This window comes from Pogona vitticeps, chromosome 1 (assembly GCF_051106095.1).
Source record: "Pogona vitticeps strain Pit_001003342236 chromosome 1, PviZW2.1, whole genome shotgun sequence".
NCBI lineage: Eukaryota > Metazoa > Chordata > Lepidosauria > Squamata > Agamidae > Pogona > Pogona vitticeps.
The window spans coordinates 3,186,447-3,206,938 of NC_135783.1; the positions used below are offsets into that span (position 1 = coordinate 3,186,447).

Below are 20,492 nucleotides of genomic sequence, written 5' to 3' on the forward strand. Positions count from 1 at the left end.
GATCCTGCCCCATCGTTCAGTTCTGGCTCCTGCCCTGCGCTTGGCCGCTCCAGGACTGGCCCTGGAGGCTCACGGTAGCCGGCCGGAGGCCCCGTCTGCAAGCCGGCCAGGCTGCCTTTGCCTACGTGAGGCTCTGCCGGTCGCCTGTGCCGCCACCGCAAACGTAGTCACGTGGGCCGAAATATAAAAAGCTTTCGCCTAAGACCATCTTAGCCTAATTTGCCCGCTGATGCGGACGCCGGTTGTATCCAGGAGGCTCCATCCTCCTGTCTTCTCTCTCGCTCTCTGCCTCCCTTGGTGCTTTCGTTCTGCTTCCTTCTTGCTTTGTGGCCCAAACCAATGTCAGTAAAAGCAAAAGGACCTTCTGCATCGCATCAGTGCTCTGAGCTCCCAAGCTAAAAGGCCATGAGAGCCATTGATGAGAGAGGGAAGGGGGGAGGGCAGTTCGGCTGCCACCGGGAGGGCCAAGAACAGGGTCACCCCCCAAAAAAGAAATAGAGTAATTTTTCCAAGTTCTGTTCTTGCATCACCTGGGCAGGTGGGCTGCTCCCTTCTCCTTCCCCCTCCTCAGGTATGTGGTGGGTCTGATCCTGAGGCCCCCTGTCCTACCCTTTTGTGGAGTAACTCAGTGTGCAGAGTCTGTTCTGGCTGCCATCCGTGCGAAAGGCTTGCCCTCTGAAAAGTGGGGATGACAACATTTGAAATAAAACATATCGGTTGCAAGAGGATGGGATCATCTTTGGCTTGAGGGTTGCCACCCCGTCTGTATTTTTTGACCCAGGCTGGAGAGGCAACTCCACCTGGCCGTTTGGGTGCATCTCCTTTCTTCTGTGGCAAATGTTGGGGTCTCCTTGCAAATGGCTCCTTGTGGCTTGCAAGTTGCCACAGTATTTTTGGCCTGCCTTTCCAAGGGTGGTTCACTGGACATTTAAAGACTGAGACGGTCTCAGCAACTACTCCCATAGGGAGTGGGAATTTTTAATTAATTTCCCCCCAGTTCAGGTGTGTTCATTAATTTATAGCCTTCCCAGCAAAGGCACCTTCGTAGGTGACAAAGGTGGGAGAAAACTTAGGCCAGCGAGGCAGTCTAGTTAGCTCATCATTAGAAGCAGAGATCTCTTAAGAAGCAAAAGGGGTCTGTTTTCACTTTGCGATTGGGTTTTGGAAAACAGGGCTTCATAACTCAGGCTTGGGGCTTTGCCAGCAGGGAAGACACAACCTCATAACATGCAGTTTGGTTCTCTAGAGCCATTGTCTGCCAGACGGGACCATTTCAGACGGTCAGCTAGGCTGCCACAGGTTTGAATTCTCCCCCATATCTCAAAACAGGGACGGAAAAAAACATTTTGCTTTCCTTTATGGCTTGGAAGTTGTTTTGAAAAATTCACAGATTTCTTCCAATTTGAATCTACAACAGATGTTCTGCTTGTGTGTGTGTGTGCGGGCGGGCGCTAATGAATGTAGGAAGAAAGGAAAATGGAAAACTCATCATACAGCCCTGGGGTTTGGGCCACTTAAATCTTGGAAGTCCAGGTTGAAATCCCAGCATCTTCAGACATGTTAGCAGTGGATGATGAAGGCCTTCCGCTTATTTTGTTTTCCCCTTATCATCTTGAGCACATAGATGGCAGATAGATGTGACAGGAGCCCCTTCCGTGCTGGGAAACCGCCGTATCTACTGAATTTGGCCAGCACAGAGGGGTGGACAAGTTTAAAAAAAAAACATTGTGGTTATTCACAAATTGCATATTTGGAGCAGGAAGAATTGGAGATACAAAAAGCATGAATGCAAACTTTGCGAGAAGTGAAAGGAGCAACCTTAGAACAACATTTCCTGAACGCTGAAAATGAAAAAGAGAGACAGCGAGAGAGAGACCATATTAGGAGAAATGGACTAAACCCAGCACATGTTTTTTTTTCCCTTTGAGTTTTCTACGTACACAGCCTTTGCTCTCTTCCTTTGGAGTTTTTCATGTGGGAGAGAGGGAGGACTCGGACATCCATGCTCCATGCTCCCGCAGTATGACGTGGTCCATCTCACATGTCTGCTGCTTGTTGGCTTCATTCCTGCAGGCTACGCTGGCCAATCGAAGGCAGAGGTAGGCAAATTGGGGCCCTCTAGATATGGTCGGACTGCAGCGCCCAAGTTCCCTCACAGCTGGCTGCGCTGGCTGATGGGACATGTAGTCCGATGGCTTTGGGAGGGCCACACGCTGCTCACCCACTTTGGAGAAGACCCAAAAATCAGCACACGTTATAGAGCCTGGGGAAGTTACTTTTTGGAGTCTAAAAAGGGGGATTTGGGCTGTTGTGATCCCCAAAAAGCAATTTTGCCAAGCCCTAGAAATGGCTGGTGGTCGATGGCAAAGAGACCGCTGATGTTCCCAAGAGCAACAGCAGGCCTGATCGGTCATCTCCACATCATCTCCGTTAGCAATGGGGAAATGTGGACCCTAGGCTGCCTTCATCTGACCTGATGATTGACATCCTTTTCCCGTCTTTTGCATAGATGTTCTCCTTTTTCATAACAAACCACACATCTCGGGGCTCAAAAACGGTCGGTGAGATGAGGGTGGCCTGTGAATGTCCTGCCCTCACCTCGCATCCCACCCTGGTTACATCATTATCCGCGGGTACCGAGTCACCATGACCCTTGACGGGAATCTCCTTAGAGCATTCGTAACACAGAGCCGCCGCCCCCGACGCCCAAATTCACACACTTAGAAAATACAGCAGGGTGCCCTTATTCGAGGGATCAATCTCTGCCTATTCCCTTATCCACAGACTGAAAATATTAAAAATAGTAAAAAGAAAAATCCTCCCAAATATCGTTTTAATGATGAAGGTTCCAAAACTGGCCATAAGAGGAACCAGAGACCATGCTATGAATATCATTGCTATTAGGATAGTGTCTGCTATCATCTGTGTTTTTCAGCATCTATGTCGGGGAGTGAGCTTGGAACGGATCTCCTGAAAATAAAGGGGTCCTACAGATATTCTGAAAAAAAAAATTACAGCGGCCGTCCTCTTTGGATAGGCTGAAGGAGGAGGAGAAGAAGGAGGTGCAATGGAGGAGAAAAGGACAATATGGAGCACACCAACATGGAGAGTTTACTCTGTGGTATGTGTCGATGTTACAGGAGTGCTAATGTACTCCCGGGTCAGTTTTGGTAACCGAACCGCACACAGCAAAACTGCAAGGAAGGGTGTGTGCCCCCGTGTTGCATCCTTGCACAGGAATCATCCGGGAGGGAGGTGCTTCATGCCTTATTACCCTCTGGGGGGAGTTGGGAGTTGGGGGGCACTACCTGTGAAAGGAACACACAAGTGCATAAAAGGCAGCTTTTGCTGAGGGACCGCCGGGACCTTCTGGCAAAACTTAGGAAATTGAAATTTTCAGACAACAGACTCTCGGCATCCCTCGGAGCTTGGCTATCCTGCCAGCTTGTGGGAGGATCTAGGGGCTTTCATCCCCCCCCCAAGGAACTTTTCTGTGTCCTGCCCTCCCCGTGCATACAGAAGGGGGGCCACACTGCACGCGCTTTTCTGCAACCCGTTTCCTCCTGTGCTCCAGATGCACAAATCCTGAGAGGTGTTAGGGACTGGGAGAACGGGGGGGGGGCTCCCAAGCTGTGGGCAAGAGAGGAGACACCCCCCCTCAGCTTTAAAAACAAGGGTGGTGGTGGAATCAGGTGAAAGGAGTGTAGACAGGGTGGGCTCGATCCTCATCTCCTGGCCACCCCGCCCCACTTTATTGGACCAGATCTGGGAGAACGGCAGCGTCCTTCCCCCACCTCCGCAGAGGTCTAGATCAAGACACACAGGCTCGTCCCACACTCCCGCCACGGCGCAAAAACCTAGTTTCAAAGTTTCACATTTTGTGGAGAGGCTGCAGACGAGAAGTCTGGAGTCTGAACTAGCTGAAGGAAGGTCCAACCCCAGGACGTTCGGGGTGACGAGGGCCAGTGGCTCCCTTTGGGAGGACCAACCACCGTTCCTTCACCCTTCCGCTCTGCCTCCGCCACAGGAGAAGGTCTACCTAGCCGTAGAAGCCCCGTGTGGTTCCGTTCCCCATCCCTGGACGTGGGGCCCCACAGCCAGCCCAGGACTCAATAACCCATCTGCTGAGGGGGCAGCTTGGGCTCATCCCACCCCTGAGCTGCCTGCTGTCCCTTCCCATGCGCATCCCATGCGTTCTCTTTGCAGAGAGAGAGAAAGAGAGAGAGAATCTGCCTCAGTTCATCGTCTGATTCCCCTGGGGATTTGGGGCCTCCTTCCCTGAAAATCTTTCCCCGGAGTCTTTAAAGACAGTTTGTTTGCTGGGGTTTTGCTTGTTTGCTTTTTCAAGTGCGCACCCACCCCCCAGGCCCTTCTACACGGAGCTCCGCCGCTTCATGAGTCCTTGGAAGGCGGTCAAGCTGTGGAGTCCCGTGGAGACCGAGCTGATGGCCGAGCGCTGGGCGTTGCAGAAGCATCGGTTGGACGCCGTCTCCGGGAAGTGCCCCGGGGAGGAATGGCTCTGTTCCATGCAGGTGTCCGAGGTGGAAAGGTCTCTGGGGATGATCATGGGGATCGAGTACTGCAGCTTCTCTCGGCTCTTGTACCAGAGGCAGGAGCACATGGACTGGAAGTGGAGAACCTCGGCGTAGACGTTCCGGAGCCCTCCCCGCCCACCGGCCCCGCCACCACTCCCCCCGCCCCCCACCCCGCCGAGCGCGGCCGCCGAGGAGGCGGTGGTGTCCGTGGTGTGGACGCTGCTGGCCTGCCCGTTGCGGCTGAGCAGCGCTCGGTGCTCGGCGTCCCGCTTCTCGTCCTCGGCGTTCATGGTCATGAACCTCAGCACCACCAGGTTGAGGAAGGCCCCGATGACGGTCAGCCCGGTGAGGATGTAGATGAAACTGAAGGCCACGTACTGGGGCTTGGTCTGGAGCGCCTGCTCCTTCTGGAGGGCCACGTAGTCCCCGAAGCCGATGGTGGTGAGGGTGATGAAGCAATAGTAGTAGGCCTGGAAGAAGGTCCAGTTCTCGTAGTAGGAGAACGCCGCGGCCCCGATGCAGAGGGTGCTAATGCAGGAGAAGAAGCCGATGGTGACCATGTTGGCCATCGACACCTCCGGCCGTCTCATGCCAAGGCACTTCTTGATGCGGTGGAGGAGGTACCGCACCAAGGTGTTGATCCGTTCGCCCAGACTCTGGAACATGACCAGGGTGAGCGGGATCCCCAGCAGGGCATAGAACATGCAGAAGACTTTCCCGCCGTCGGTACTAGGGGCCGCGTGTCCGTACCCTAGGGGACAAAGACACAAAGCAGAAGCAACGCGGTCAGTAGATCGGGAGGGCAGCGTCCACGTAGGGAGGAAGCGTCTTCCCCCTCCTCGTCCCAGCTTGAAAGGAGGCATAGGGGGGCACCACTTCCTCCTCCGGGGGCCAGACGGTGAGAAAAGGGGGACAGGTTGTAGCTCTGGATGGGACGCCGCCCTGGTCTGCAAACTCCGGGGTGTGGCGCCACCGGGGCCAAGATCCTCCTCCTCCGGTCCATGTGCTCCTGCCTCTGGTACAAGAACTGGAAGAAGCTACAACAGTCCGTCCCCATGACACAACCCACAAGAGCCCCACCACCACCATTACACACACACACACACACACACACACACACACACACACACACACACACACACACACACACACACACCATTGTCTGTACATCCTGGGGCACACACAGAGTTTGCAGGGTGGAGCTGCCACCCCCTCAAGGATGGGCAAGGTGGCTTGGATGGGTTTGCCGTTAGCGGACAAATCCTTACGGGTCAGTGGGATGCTGTACAGAGAAGGGGAGGGGAATGTCTAGAAGGGAGGGAAAGGGCAAAATTGGGGTGGGGTGGCGATGTGGAAAAGCCATGGGGTGGGGAAGAGGCCCTGGGTGTCAATTCGTGGTGCAGTGTGGCTTTGCTAAGCACCACAGGGAAGATCTCCCCTACCCCAAAACCGCATGCAACTTCACTTTTTCCCACTAGGATTTTATCAAAGTCAATGGGGCAGCCGGGATGTGCCTTCAAAGCCTGTAAGCCGTCGGTTGATAGCCAGTTGGCATTTAAAACATGGCGGTTCAGATCTTCGGGGGTTTTTGCTCTGTCTGACACCACCTCCAGCAGACTTTCCACACACACCCTTGGTGTCAGATGTGACACACCCTTCATGTTTGCTTGTTTAGGTCTGCATGTCGGTGTCTGCATTTATTTGTTTTGTTTCTCCCAATGCTGGGACCCACTGGCTTTCAAGGTGGACTTAAATCACACCATTAACTGGACATACACTTGCCATGTCGTTGTTGTTGTTGTTGTTGTTGTTTTCCCATGACTCGGACTCAACTTGGACCCAAAGACTTGCCAACATTCCTGGTGACAATCGATTATTACACGACTCAAAAAGCAGATGCTGTCCATCAGGGCAGGAGAAACTAAAGGCTCTCCCATCATCATAGGGATTCTTCAGTCTCGAGAGACTATGGTAACATGCTCTGAATCGAGGAGTGTCCTCTCCAGAGCATGAAGCCTGGGTAAAATAATATGGAGGATAGGCTGTTACCCAAGCAGCAAATCCCCCCTCTCCACGTTGCTGAAATGGTCCAATGGAAAGGCAAGAGCCAATACAACTGGTTTCAGCAACGTCGCAGGAGTTGGCAGAACGACACATGCTGCCTTCGGGACTCCAGCTCCGGATTTTGCCCCACCACCTTCAAAACTTGGTCAACAACTGACCCGAATCTCTCTGGGCCTCATGTAATCCACCAGTGAATAAACACAGCTCCACTTTTTCCCAGACAGTAAATGCTGTCCCTGGGAAGCTCAGGAACCTTTCGAGAAACACAGCATACATCTCAGAAGACCTTTAAGTGTGTGAGAGAGGAGTAGATGGATGGAGGCAGCCCTCAATGGCCCCCAACCTGCCATGAAACCTCCTGCTCTTCCCGCCCTATTTCAAACATCCCTAAATGCTTTTTGATTATATTCACCTCCCAAACCACCCGAGACACAGGGCGCTATGTTTTCATTTCCATTTGTGCAAACGAAGAACGTGGGCTGGAAAAAAAACAGCTCTTCCACTGCCAGGAGATGAACTCAAGGTTTTCAAAAGCAACTCAGTCCCTTGGGTTTCCTCAGAGGTTTCAACAACTCCATCCAAGGTTGATTATGGTCCACCCATCTCCTGAAAAGGACAAAAGCCTATCTCACAGCCATAAATACTCCACTCCCAAGCCAACTACACCAGAGCACAGAGTGCTGTCCTCTGAAGACTCCGGCCACAGAGACTGGCGAAACGTTAGGAAGAACAACCTTCAGAACACGGCCAAAGAGCCCGAAAAACCCACAACAACCATGGCCCAGGTGGCTTGCAGGACGAGGCAGTTTTTTAATTTGCTCCCACTTCTTTGCCCAGTATAAAATTCCAGCCAGTCCTTTGCTCTTTGAAAAATTCTGCCTGCTTCCACAAAATTGCGAAAAAAGGGAAATAAATACACACAGCCTCCAAATGCAAACAGCTCACTAGAACCCTATCATCCGATGAAACAGCCAGCCAGAAGGATTTTTAAAAAGTCGGAGCTTGTAAACATTGCTATTTTTGGATGACAAATCACAGACTCTTCCAGCCTTGAGTGGAGGGTTCTGGGATTTGTAGTCCAAAAGATGGCATTCCCAAGATTCGGAGAGGATCCCAATATTCTATATATGCACCAAGCAGCCTCTTTTCCACGTCTGCTTCGCTTCAGATGATGCCATCCCAATGGAGTGGACATAAGAACGGAGAAACATTTCGTGGAATTCAAGTCCCAGCAGAAATAGCCTGGAAACATGATGGGAACATGATTTGGGCGAAGACATAAGTACCAAAGTTTGGAATAAAAAGCAGGATACAAGAATTTCACAAGAATAGTGAAATTTCACAAAAGAGCCTCATGGCGCAGTGGTTATAACGCTGTACTGCAGCTAAAACTGTGCTCACGACCTGGGGTTCAAATCCCAGGTAGCGGCTCAAGGTTGACTCAGCCTTCCATCCTTCTGAGGTCGGTAAAATGAGTACCCAGCTTGCGGGGGGGGGGGGTTGCAATGTGTAGCCTGTATAATTAAATTGTAAACCGCCCGGAGAGTGCTTGTAGCGCTATGGGGCGGTATATAAGTCCAAAAAAAAATATCCATGTCTGTAAAATTTAGTTCGTTTAATCTCACTCTAGCGAAATTAATTCCAAGGGATACTAATTATTCTAAGTTGCGCTGGAGAGGATATCAGAAAACAGGTACTCATTTTCATATGCAGTGGGAATGTGAGAATATATGGAAATTTTGGCAGTTGGTTTTCAAGGGAATAAATGAAATGATGGCATTAAGTGCAGAGGTGTATCCTAAAATAGTGCTTTTATCCACATTTGATCGGGGCAATGGAACTGGGCAATGAAAGAATTAATTTCAATTTTAATTACAGGGGCAAGATTCATTGTAGCTAGGAATTGGGAAACAAAGTATGATTTTCTATTAAACGAATAGTATAAAGAGGTCTGGAATATAGTTAATAATAAGTTAATGTCTAATGTTAAAGTCAAGAAGGGGCTGATAAATAAGGATATTCATCATTTTTTTCCCCATTAATCAAGGGGAAGGGTTTTATACTTTTGCAAGAGTGAGTGAAATTTTGGAAGAGGACTGGGAGCTCCATCAAGGGAATAAAAACCCAGTTATATTTCCAAACGATCCCAATGGGAAGGAGCGTGTTTTTGTATAATGGCTTTTCGTTGGCTTGCTTCATTAGGTTTTTCTATTTATGTTTTTGCTGATGTGTTTTATGTATAAAACATTTAAATAATAATAAAAGGAAATAGAGTCACTGTTGTGTGTGTGGAAAAATAAACACACACAAACAAACTTTCGTCCATTGGGGAAACATGTATACTTTAAGAACAAAGCATGCGACTAAAGATGCAGATTTTTAGAAAAAAATCTCTTTAAAGGGTATACAGATTTCCGGCCAGGTGGGGGAAAAAAATTAAAGGACGTCAGGAGACAAAGCACTGATTTTGTATCTAGAAGAAGTGCACCCTTAAGAGGAAAAAGAGCTGTTTACTCTGTCGAGGGTGTGTCTCCATCAGCCTTTGGGAAATTAGCTTACTTCCCCCCACAACCCCCCCCCCATGGATCAGACAGAAGAAGGCCGGGATTTGTCTGCACGTGGCCTGTTGCAGCGCCAAAAGACTTCCCAAAACGTGAAAGGATAAATGACGTCAGAGGAAGAAATAACCCTTTTACCATAATGCGTGATCTGACCCAGAAATCTTACCGTCGGAAAGGAAGGGTAGGGAGGAAATGTGAGCAAGGTTTAGGGAAACGCAGCAAAATCATAATAATGGGGTGCTTCTTCCATGTCCTGATGGGCTACCGTCAGAAGGCTCTGCGGTTAAGAGCCCTATCCTCAATGATACCTGTTGGATTCCCCATTTCGCCTCGACTCTGGGTGTCCACCAGCCTTGAGAAAGAACCAGGCAAGGTTCCTTATGTCCAGCTGTCAGAGCGACGAAGAGCCGATTTCTGTTATTTGTGCCAAATATCTCCGGCGTCCTTTAATTTCCAAAAACAAAGCACACCCATGCACGTCCACAGCATGGACAGAAGGGAGGGCGGATCGTTAAGAAAACCACCACCAAACCATCTCGTTCTGCAAGCGCCCTTTCTTCTTAAATGCCATCAAGTTACTTTTGATTCATGGTGACGATTCACAAATGTCTCCCCAAGGTCCTGTTTCCCCTGACAGCCCTTGCACAGCCTTGCAAACCCCAGCCTGGGGCTTCTCTTAGGGAGCCAAGCAATCATTCTAATTTCGGTCAATTATGTGCAATTTGTGACTTTGTGCCGTTTTGTGCAAAAGGGGCAATTCTGGGGAGGGGGGAGAGAGAAATGCAGACAATTCTGCTCCACAATGGGCCTTTGTGTGTGCATGGAGAAGATTGTTCTCAGTATTTTCTGTGCATGTGAGAGGCTTCTTCTTCATCATCGTCCTCTCTCTCTCTTTTTTCCATGGTCACCCGGATTTGCTTAACACTCAAGTAGGAGACTAGGAGATCGGAAACAATCCAAACATATTTCCTGTAACTCACAGTAGATTTCAGAGTCTGTGAGTCCAGGGTGCAAAATATGTGTGACAATGAGGATGGTCCTTTTTTTGTTGCAACAGAGGCAGGGCAGGGGGAAAAAAGGATTCATCCTGTTCCAGGCTTTTCACGGCTACTCCCTAAGCTTCTGCAACAGGAAGGCTCAGGAGTCACTGTGCTGAGACTCCCTCCTTGCCTTGGTACCCCACATGCTATGAAGGACCCAACATCAGTGCATGAGAATGTAAAGAGAGAGGGAAGGGGACCTGAGCATGAACCAGCCGGTGCATGCACTGGGACTCATTATGCACACAGACTCCTTCACCGTGAGCCCAATGAACGCTGGCACCAGAAACAAACTCCCACTAAAACAGATACTTTTAACTTTTAATGAATGCATAGTAAATTACCAAATAACATTTTAAAAAATCAATCAGACAGGGAAAGCATCCCTTCCCACATGCAAACAGGAACAAATAACAACTCCTCGCCACCAGAAATACCCCTGTCTCCAAAAAACTAAGAAAAGCAAGCAAGCAAAGAAAAGCAGACAATGCAGTCAGAATGCCCCCCAAGCCAAATCTACTACATGATGAGATTTCGTTCCCTGCTACCGCTCAACGTCTTCTCTCCATTCTTTGTTCAATCTGAACAAAAGGGGGGGGAGGGAAAATTCCCTCTCAGCCAATTCAGGAATCCAAAGGAAAGGACCCAGGATGGAGGTAAAGAGGCAGCGGAATGATGGAGGGCAAGCAGAGCAGACACACAGTTCCCCACAAGAAAGGCGGATACAAAGACTACTTTTCATTTGTTTCCAACCAATCTAGATTCTTTTACAGATTCAAAACTCCTGCTCCTACTCCCCCCCCCCGCGCTTCTGCTGCTGAACAGCAGTCCTCAGGAGGATGCAGAATGAAACATTTCCAAGGTCATTTGACAGCCATTCAGCAAAAGAAAAGTTACACCAAACAGGAGATCTCAAAGAAACAAGCCGTGTGTGTGTACGTGCGTGCGCGTGTGTGTGTGTGTGCACGTGCGCGTGCGCGCGCGCGCACACACACACACACACACACACACACACACACACACACACACACACACACACACACACACACACACAGAGGGTCTTTTCCTAAACTATGAAAGGCCTGTCCCTAGTAGCCAGCAAGAAAAAAAATTTTCTCGGAGTATAACCACTAGTCTTTTTCCATCCTTCCTTCCACTCGCATCTTTCTAAGGATCCGACAGTTCACCTCTTCTTTTCTCCTGTGTCTGAACACACAGCTAGAGTTAGGACGTGGGCTTTTCTATCTTGAGCATCACTTTCTTAATAAAGCAACTTCTGCTGCCTGAAGTGAGGGTCTGCCCACCTGTCTCTGCTGAACCTACAGCAGAGAGAGAAACTTTAATATTTCCCCTCTCTCTTGTGTTGCAAACACTCACATGTTTACAAGAAGCAGCACCTGGTTAAGATTTCCATCATCTCAGATGTCAGCTGCTAATGCTGTTTCTACAAAACTCTTGCTTCAGATTTTCTTTTCTTTAGGTCTTGTTTTGTTATTTAATATGTTAATGTCTTTTAAATGTTCCAATGGATGATTGTATTTTTCTTGTCATTTCTTTTCTTTCTTTTTTTTAAAGTAAGCAACCTAGAGTCTTCTGTGGGGGAGAGAGAGGTGGGATGTCAATCAAGAGAACATACAAATGAGCATGGATGGGACTTAATGAGGTCTAAGCCAAGGGAACAGGGTTTTCTGGAGGGAGAAGGACTGCATTAATCTTACCACACCATTTAGCAGTGATGAAAGTAGAAAGCGGAAATCTTATACTAATTGTCTGAGAACTGCAATGCTCCGGGGAAGCTGATGTATTTGGGGTTTGTTTTTATAAAAGAAAAGAACAGCAGCTGAGTAATTGCCGTGACAGCCCAAACGAAGAAACAACGTGCAGGGACAAAAAGTGGAAGAAGCTACTGTGAAGAAGTTTTCCTTTGGAAAAACATGGAGGTCCTCAACTTTTACAGCCTCCTGCAGTACAGAATCTCTGCCTATTAGCAATAGTCCGTCCCATGAAGTGTGACGTTTTGTTGCAAGATCTCCCAACCAACGTACAAAATCATCTCTTGTGTGCAAAACAAACAAACAAACAAAAAACAGGCAAAGCTTCACTGCAAATTAAATTTCGGTGTTGCTTAGGGTGACTTTTCTGCCTCCAGAGGCCAAGAAGCGCAGTGACTTAAGGCAGTTTCTTCAGACATGAAAAATAAAATCAAAGCCAAACCTTTGTGTGTGCAGCCTTCTAACTGAAGCCAGCCTGTGGGGTTCTGGAGCTTGGCACGTATTTATTTATTTAATCCATTAGTAGCTATTAAAAACTGGAGCAACGATCCATATCTCCTCGTGCAGGAATGGAGAGGCAACAAAGCACAGCTGGCTATTCCTGTGGCCAGCAGGAAGCTGGAAGTAATGCAAAGAGAGGTATTGCAGTGCAGTAGTTAGAGCATCGTTCCAATGCCGACACAGCCATGAAATTCATGGAGGGATCTTAGGCCAGTCACTTTGTTTCATCCTGGCCAACCTCACAGGACTGTTGTGAGGATAGAGGAGGAGGAGGAGCTGTGTGTGCTGCCCTGAACTCACTAAAGGACGGGGCGAGAAGGGAATGCCAACCCATAAATAATAAAGGAATGGTTGGAGGAAGGAGGAAAGGTCTGCAAATCAGAAGGGAAGAAAGCAGGTGCTTCCATTCATTTATCTCCATGAGAGAAAGACCTTCTGTATAACTTTAGATGGATGTTTTGCATAATTCAGAGCAAAAAAGGGGGGGTGAATTTGTGTAAAACCAAGGGTTGTGAACTGGAAAATGGAAAGTCTGGTGTAGCACATCTGTCTTGCCCTTGCAAAAACGATCTTGCGAATGGCAGGCAATTCAGCAGCAGAGGGAAGGACCCTGCAGTAAATCATTCTCGGATGATCTGGATAAAGCTTCCAGACCAGCAAGGGGAGAGGTCCCTTTCCGGGACATACCTGTAGATGGAAGAGCATGAATTGAAGGGTGTGTGTGGGGGGGGGGGGAGGGTAACCTCTCGAATCTGCTCTGAGCTTTTGAGGAACGCATGGAGATCAACAAGGGCCCAGAGCAGAGCATCCATATGCTCCCATTCACTGAGGCAGGGGTGAGGGAACTTTTTAACCTTTTACCCCCCCAAAAAAATTTATATACACCGACATTACCCCCTTGATTTGAAAGGAAGGAAATTATACATTATTTGAATTCAAAGTCTTATTGAATGTATTCAAAATTACTTTGAAAGCTTCAACTTACTTGAAAACTTCAGGTTTTGGAGAAATGATGTTGCTTCATATTGGATATGAGAGCATCAATATTGGGGCTCTGCTCATCCTCATTACCCCCAGGATTTTCATTTTTACCCCATTTGGGGTAATTTACCCCTGTTCCCTGACCACTGCACTGAGGTGTCCTTTAAGGATGTGCCTGGTGAAGATGTTTGTATTTCATTCATTTCAGGTTCTTTGAGGGAGGGGTGCCTCTCGCATTTTCCTATTTTTTTGTGTAACCTTCCTTTCATTTTATCCAAAAGAGAAAACCTCTTTTGGGTTTCACTTTAATGTCCCCTGTTCTAGTTTTCCGGTACTCCCAAAGCCCTTTAAAACTACTTCAAAGAAGCAGAGGAAAGAACACAGAGAACCAATCTCCTTCAAAAGTGGGCCATAGTACATGAGAAATAATATATATATTATTTATCACTAATATATACATAATAGGACCAGCACTGCCCAGAGGCACATGGGGGCAGTCACAAAGTCCACCCCCTAGTCCACACATCCCCCAAGGACTCGGGTGACAAACAAAGAGTCCCCCATAATGCACACCGAAATACACACCTTTAACAGAAAAGATACACAGTAAGTTAGTCAAATAACTTTTTTTTAAAAAAAGGAATCAAATGAAGAATGCAACCCACTGGCAAAAACACATATGCACGCGTAGGAAGGAATAGCAAAATTAAATTAAATTAAATTAAAAACACATAAATAAAAAAAAAACCTCAAGCAAAGCAAGGAAGGAAATGCAGGCATGTTAATACCAACCAAAGCTCCACCCCAATCAAAACTACAAGAAAAGGAGGGAGATTTTCCTCCCCTCTGCCATTTTATGCCTTCTCTTCTCTTCTTTGAGTGCAGACATCAGCAGCTGACAGGCCAGGCAGCAGCAGAGAGAATCCATGAAAGGAAAGGTCCTTCCAAAACCAAGTCAAACCAAAATTCTTTGGAATCCCAAAAGTAACCCCTACGAGGCACAGTCGCCTAGGGGCAACAAAAACAATCCAAAGACAATGGGTGGACGCAATGCAAAACTAACACTTGGGGAGACCTGGATTCAGATCCGTGTTCAGTCACGGAGATTTGCAGTGTGCCTGTCTGTGGCAATGGCGAGCCACTCCCTGAACATCACACATCCCTCAAAAACTTTATTAGGATGGACAGAAGTTGAACATGAGTTGAAAGAGCACAAAAATGAAGCATGGGGTGAAGCAGAACCCCATTACTTAGAATGGGGTTCTTCACACATATCCCACACGTGGCTTTGTACAGGTCTTTATAAACGCAAGAGATGTCATGGAGCCTTGTGGAGTCACATAAAGCCACAGCTGTGAAGCCCAGCACTTTTTCCATGTCACATATTCTGAAAATACGTGGAATATGATGAGAGCCACCATAAGACCATGTTACCCTGCCAGTCTCTGTCACACACACCCCTGCTAACCAGAGTTGTTTCTGTCACAGACAAATCCAGGCCTCAACACAACATTGGGCTGCATCCACACAAACCTGGAGTCACTCCTCTACGCAACATACTCATGTTTGAAGAAGTTGCTTGTTTTGGCTCCAGATGCTCCACTTTGGCCACACAAGACCCGGGGGCTTTATTTTGTGGCTAAAATTAAGTTGTGAGGAGCCACACAACAACAAACTTTCTCTATGGACCGAACCTTTCCACCACCCCCCTTTTTTTCTCTTCTATCAATTTGTGCAAACGGTTTCTGCACACAATCAGGAACCTATTTTGGACGTACGCTGACCCGGGTGTGCTTTCCAACCTCGCATGCTGCCTTTAGTAGGTTTGGCTGGAAGGGACTTTTCTGACCTTGGATGGCTGTCAATCTACCTAGCACTAACCAATCATTCCGTTCCTGGCTCTGAATTCAAAGACAGCCCTGCCTCTTTCCTCTGCGTCTCTTTCCCTCTCTTGAGTTTGTTGACGTCTGTTGTTGAATGCAGTCAGTCGTGTTTATCCATTTGCTGTTTGATTTGTGTAAATAATAAAACCTTTTATATTTTTTTCTCCCATTCATGTTTCAGAGAGAGTTATCGAGACCGTAATTGCTAAGAAAACAGGGTGGACTAATCCGGGGATCTGTTCTGTAAATCCCTGCACTCCTGCAGGGAATTTAACCCCCCAAAAATTCAAAACTCTCCAACACTCCCTGACCTTTTTGCTTGGGCACACCTAACTTCACAACTGCATCAGGAGACAAGTGAGCGTTGGGCCCTGGAGAAAATATCCCTGGAGAAACCATCCAGGGGAAGGTTGAATTTAAAACTGGATTTTCTGATTACAGGAAGAATGCATCAGACATCGTTCTCCCTGCTGGGTGAGATAAACCATTTTGTGTAGTTATTTCGGCTTTTTCTTTTTGTAGTTTTTTCCTTAGTGCAACCCCCCCACCCTCAGATTTTGCAGAAAAAGTCCTTGCCTTTTTCATGGAAAACGCTGTAATTTGTGCAAAACAACAATAAGCCATGTATTTTAGATAAAAGGGAGGATTTTCCAGCATGAAATGCAAACTATTCCCTTCTCAAGCTGGAGCGATGAATCCTGCAGTGGTTGTTAAAACCTCTACATACGTATACATCACATCTGGACCATGTATAGCTATTTAGGAACTCAAGGTGGGCTCCGAATCATACATCAGCCAGATTTTAAAAAGGAGGATAAGCATAAGAAAGTCATAGTCAGGGTAGGGGTAAGACCAATGTTCGGTCTGGAAAAGTTACATTTTTGGACTCAACTTCCCAGGATCTTTCAACAAGCATCACCATTGGGTATACCCGCTGGGGGATTCTGGAAGTCGTAACTCTCAACAGGTAACTTTCCCCAAGTTCTAGAATTAACTCCGCTTCCCCTCTTGCCAAGCCTTTCACCTAGCTCAAGGGATGGTGGTGGTGGGGGAACCACCCCATGCCACCCATTCCCGCCAAGGAGCTCCAGAGTGGCTGGATGAGGCCCCTCAGGCCGCGGGCGGCCGACTTCTGCTGACCCTGTTGAGATGATTAGAAATTTGCTCGCAAACTGATCTCAGCAGTGATGAAAATGAAAACCGGGCAGTAAAACCAGCTTTCCACCCCGCCTCACAGTTAGAGGGTATAATTACAGATGGTTTTAAAGCCTAAGAGGATAATATGACCTCAGAAAGAGAAAAGGAGAGCGAGGAAAAAGGGAATGTGTGTTTGTGTGTGTGTGTGCGCGCGCGCGTGCACGCCTGTGTGCGTGCATATGTGCACATGCAAGGGCGTACGTAGGGAGCCTCTGCAGAACACGAGAAGCGCAAGATGACAGAGCCTGCAGGGAAAAAAAAACCATTCCCTGCGGACAACGGAAAGGCAATAATATTGTGGCCAGGTGTGTGTGTGTGTGTGTGTGTGTGTGCGCGCGCCTTCTGAGGAGCCAGGATCCGTCCACAGGCTGGATCCATTGGCCTTGAGTGGTGCTCATGGAAGCAGGAAAGCCGTTACTCCATTGCTCGGCTTCTCTTTTTCCACATATCCCCCCCCCCCAAAAAAACTATCCTTTGGCTTGGTTTCCTCCACGTAGAGAGTAGCGTGATCATCAGAGCCTTTCAAGGCAGGAAAATCTGGCACTGTTTTGTAATTTGTTCTCTATCGTAAGTTTTTCTTTAAAGAGCTAGGAAACACACACACACACACACCAAGCCGTCCCACGGAAATGACCCCGATTCTTTGTCCTGAAATAAATCCGTTCTCCCGTTTTCTTGAAATAAAAGCCCCGACCTTCGGACGCCTACATTCAAACCACCTCACGGCTCTTTGCCAGGTGTCCTTTTTAAGTATTTAGATGTCCTTTCTGCTTCCTTTTAAATTCTTTTTTTTTAGCACTTCAAAGATAGGAGAAGTTACTTTGTGAGACTACAGCTCCCAGTTTCCACCACAACTGTGCTGCCCCAGAGGATTCTGGGAATGGCCACAACTGCCCCTTTGTGGCTAAGCAAGGAAGGGGCATCTCACACTCCATTTCAGGATGACCTCCGCATCGTCCAAAAAAAGGAGACTCATAGAGTTGGACAGGGCCTCGAAGGTCATCGAGTCTGACCCCCTGCTCAGTGCAGGAATCCAGATTAAAGCAGATCTGACAGACGGCGGTCCAATTTTTCTCTTGTATGCGTCCAGCCTTGGAGTGCTCACTCCCTGAGGTCACGGGTCCCATTGTTGCACTGCTCTAACAGTTAGGAAGTTTTTCCTGATATTCATCCTAAATCTGGCTTCCTGTCACGTGAGCCCATTGTTCCGTGTCCTGCACTCTGGGGTGATCGAGAACACATGGGTTTCTACCTTTCGAGTAATTGAAAAACACTATCCTTCCTTCCCCAAAGCCCTCAGAACCCTTAACTGGTAAATCCAAATTTCACTGGCTACCTTAGGGCTTAGGTGGCAGGGGAACTCCCCAGGGGGTTCTCCCCATATCAGCCCCACAGTTGGGGGCTGGGACCCCTGAAACTGGCCAGAGGCACCTTTCCGCCAGGAGAGCTGATCCTCCATCCCTCAACCGACCAGGCTTAGCTTGAGGAACTAAGAAACAGAGTCCCTTAGGCACCGTGTCCACTTTTGTGTCCACCACCATTCTGTGGCTCAAGTGCTCCCACGGCCATGTGGGGCGAACAGGAGGGAATGGCGGAAAGCCCCTCTCCCAACCCAGAAGTTATCCCTGTGGCTGGATTTCAATTAATCTCCCTCTGGCACAAAGGCTGAAACCACGTGCTCGACGAGGTTAAAACGGCCGTTTCCTTCTGTTTCCCTGGGATTAACAGTGACCCGCACCCCTTGTGATACCAACCCAAAGTGTGCTGCTTATCTACATCTCCACAGTGCTCAGAGCTCTCTCTGGGTGGTTCACAATGTAATTGTAGAGGCTACTCACCCCCCACCCCCCACCCCCAATGAGCCAGGTACTCGTTTTACGGACCTCAGAAGGATGGAAGGCCGAGTGAACCTCGAGCTGCCTACCTGAGCCCACGGGGATCAAACGCAGGTCGTGAGCAGAGTCTCGGCTGCAGGACTGCAGTTGAGCCACGGCACCCTGGGGCCATCATGGAGACTAGTAGTTTCAGCCTTGCATCGTGTGAACCCCGGCATGCAAGACCAGTACCATGGATGGAAAGGCAGTTGAACAGATATTGTGCTGCAGTGGCCCTCTCATCCTGTTGGCAGGCATCGGATTCCCACTGCAGCAACTGGTTGCCCACTGGGGCAACTGGAGGCTGGACGAGAGAGGCTAATCTAGCAAAGGTCTGCTAATGTTCTCCGGTGCCTCAATGGACATGCCTTCCATGGTGGGAGTGGTGCTACTGTCGGTGGCTGTGCTTGCTTGGAGATAAGGCAGAAAACTCCACACATGCTCAGGGGCATCGTTTTCTTAATGCTTTCAAGGTGCCCCTCCAAGCTCCGTTTCCAGAAAGTTCTGTTTATACAGCTTTGGACGTCTGGTCTGGCACGGAACTAACCCGTTTTGCCTTTCACGACAGGGGACGGTTTAGCGAGGCTGGAGGTGGCAGCGGCTGACTCTGACAGAGAGAGGAGAAGCAAAGCAGCGCAGCGGCTGAGCCCTCCCTCCATTTGGCTGCTCCTTCCCTTTCTCTGCGCGCGCACTGGCTGTTGCCATCAAGACGACCCATCTCTGCTCGTGGCACTTAAGCAAACCCGAAATAGTGGAAAGGGCGTCCTCCAGAGGAGAGGAAGGATCAGTTCTCCGTCATTCCTGAGTGCAGGACACCCAACAATGGGCTCAAGCGACAGGAAGCAGCCGGGTTTGGGCTGAAGATTGGGAAAAACTTCCCAACTGTTAGAGCAGGACGACAACGTAGCCCATGACCTCGGGAGGGGGTGGTGAGCAGCGCTCCAACGCTGGAGGCCTTCAAGAGAAAATGGGACAACCGTCTGTCAGATCTGCTTTGACTTGCATTCCTGCCTTGAGCCGGGGGTTGGACTGGATGGCCTTATGGGACCCCTTCCAACTCCATCATTCTATGAATGGCCCCCTCTCAAGACATCAGGGCCTTCCTCATGAGGACTGGCAGCTTGAAGGGTAGCTATCAACTCTTTCCTTAGCACTGACAGGCACCCCCTCATCGGGGTCCTCCAAGGCAGACTCTGAGCTGGGAGAGGACCTCTGTGCTTGCCCAAAGCCCGCCCAGCCGGACACACCGTGAAAGCCAGCCCCGTCCTTCTCCTGCATGGGGTGGGAGAGACCCAGTCGGGGAGCTTCGGCCTTTCTTTCCCAGCCGACGTCTCGGCTGTTTCAGCACAGTTCAAGCGAGGACAGCAAACACACAAGTACAAGGAGCGACTTGACCCCTACATGAGCAGGGCAGATGTCCGCTGCTTTCTTTTTTTAGCAAGAGCCATGCCTGCCCAGAAGCCAGGCCGCTTGCGCTTTGCGCATGCCCAGAGACATTTTCCATGATTCATGTGTCAGACGCACTTTGAAGCGGCCCCAAAAAAAGGAAAGGCACTGTTTAGACCAAAAAAGCAAACAAAGCTGTGTGGTCTTTACACAGTCGAAAAGCAAGAGCAGGTAATACCACTAAAAAAGAATATTTTTTTTAAAAAAGCTTGCTTTTGACCTATACTAATCTTCACTGAGCTGGGCACCAATAAATTATGGATGGTGCAGGAAAAAAATATATGAAAATTCCTAATGTCCTGGCAGATGTCCGTGCCAGGTCTGTTTCTTAAAAGTGTGTTCTGAAATGCCGGCTGCGGGAACAGGTCCAGAGTTAAGATTTCAAAAAGGGAACCAAGGCAGAAAATCCAAAGCAAAACCATCCTTAACAATTGACCATCCAAGCCCTTTAAAAAAGAACCACAGAAGAAGAGTACTGTATATCACAATCAGAGATGGGCACGAACCAGTTCGTCCTGGTTCGTCCCAGTTTGTTAATGCAGCGGCACAGGTGACCTGCCACTCAGAGAAAAGGGTGGGGCAGAGGATTTTGGGCTCTTGCCCGTGACTGGGAGATTAGCCGAGGAGGTGGGAAAAGC

At 48.7% G+C, this 20,492-nt stretch overlaps 1 protein-coding gene across 1 annotated transcript in view; it reads right to left on the reverse strand.

Annotated features, from left to right (window-relative positions):
- KCNK3 (potassium two pore domain channel subfamily K member 3) overlaps positions 1 to 20,492 on the reverse strand; it is a 101,471-nt gene that overhangs the window by 4,756 nt on the left and 76,223 nt on the right. The window contains exon 2 of the mRNA XM_072986269.2: positions 1 to 5,286. This exon is cut by the window's left edge and continues 4,756 nt beyond it. Within this exon, the coding sequence (XP_072842370.1) occupies positions 4,373 to 5,286 (914 nt within the window). The 3' untranslated portion in view covers positions 1 to 4,372. The remainder of the gene's footprint in view (positions 5,287 to 20,492) is intronic.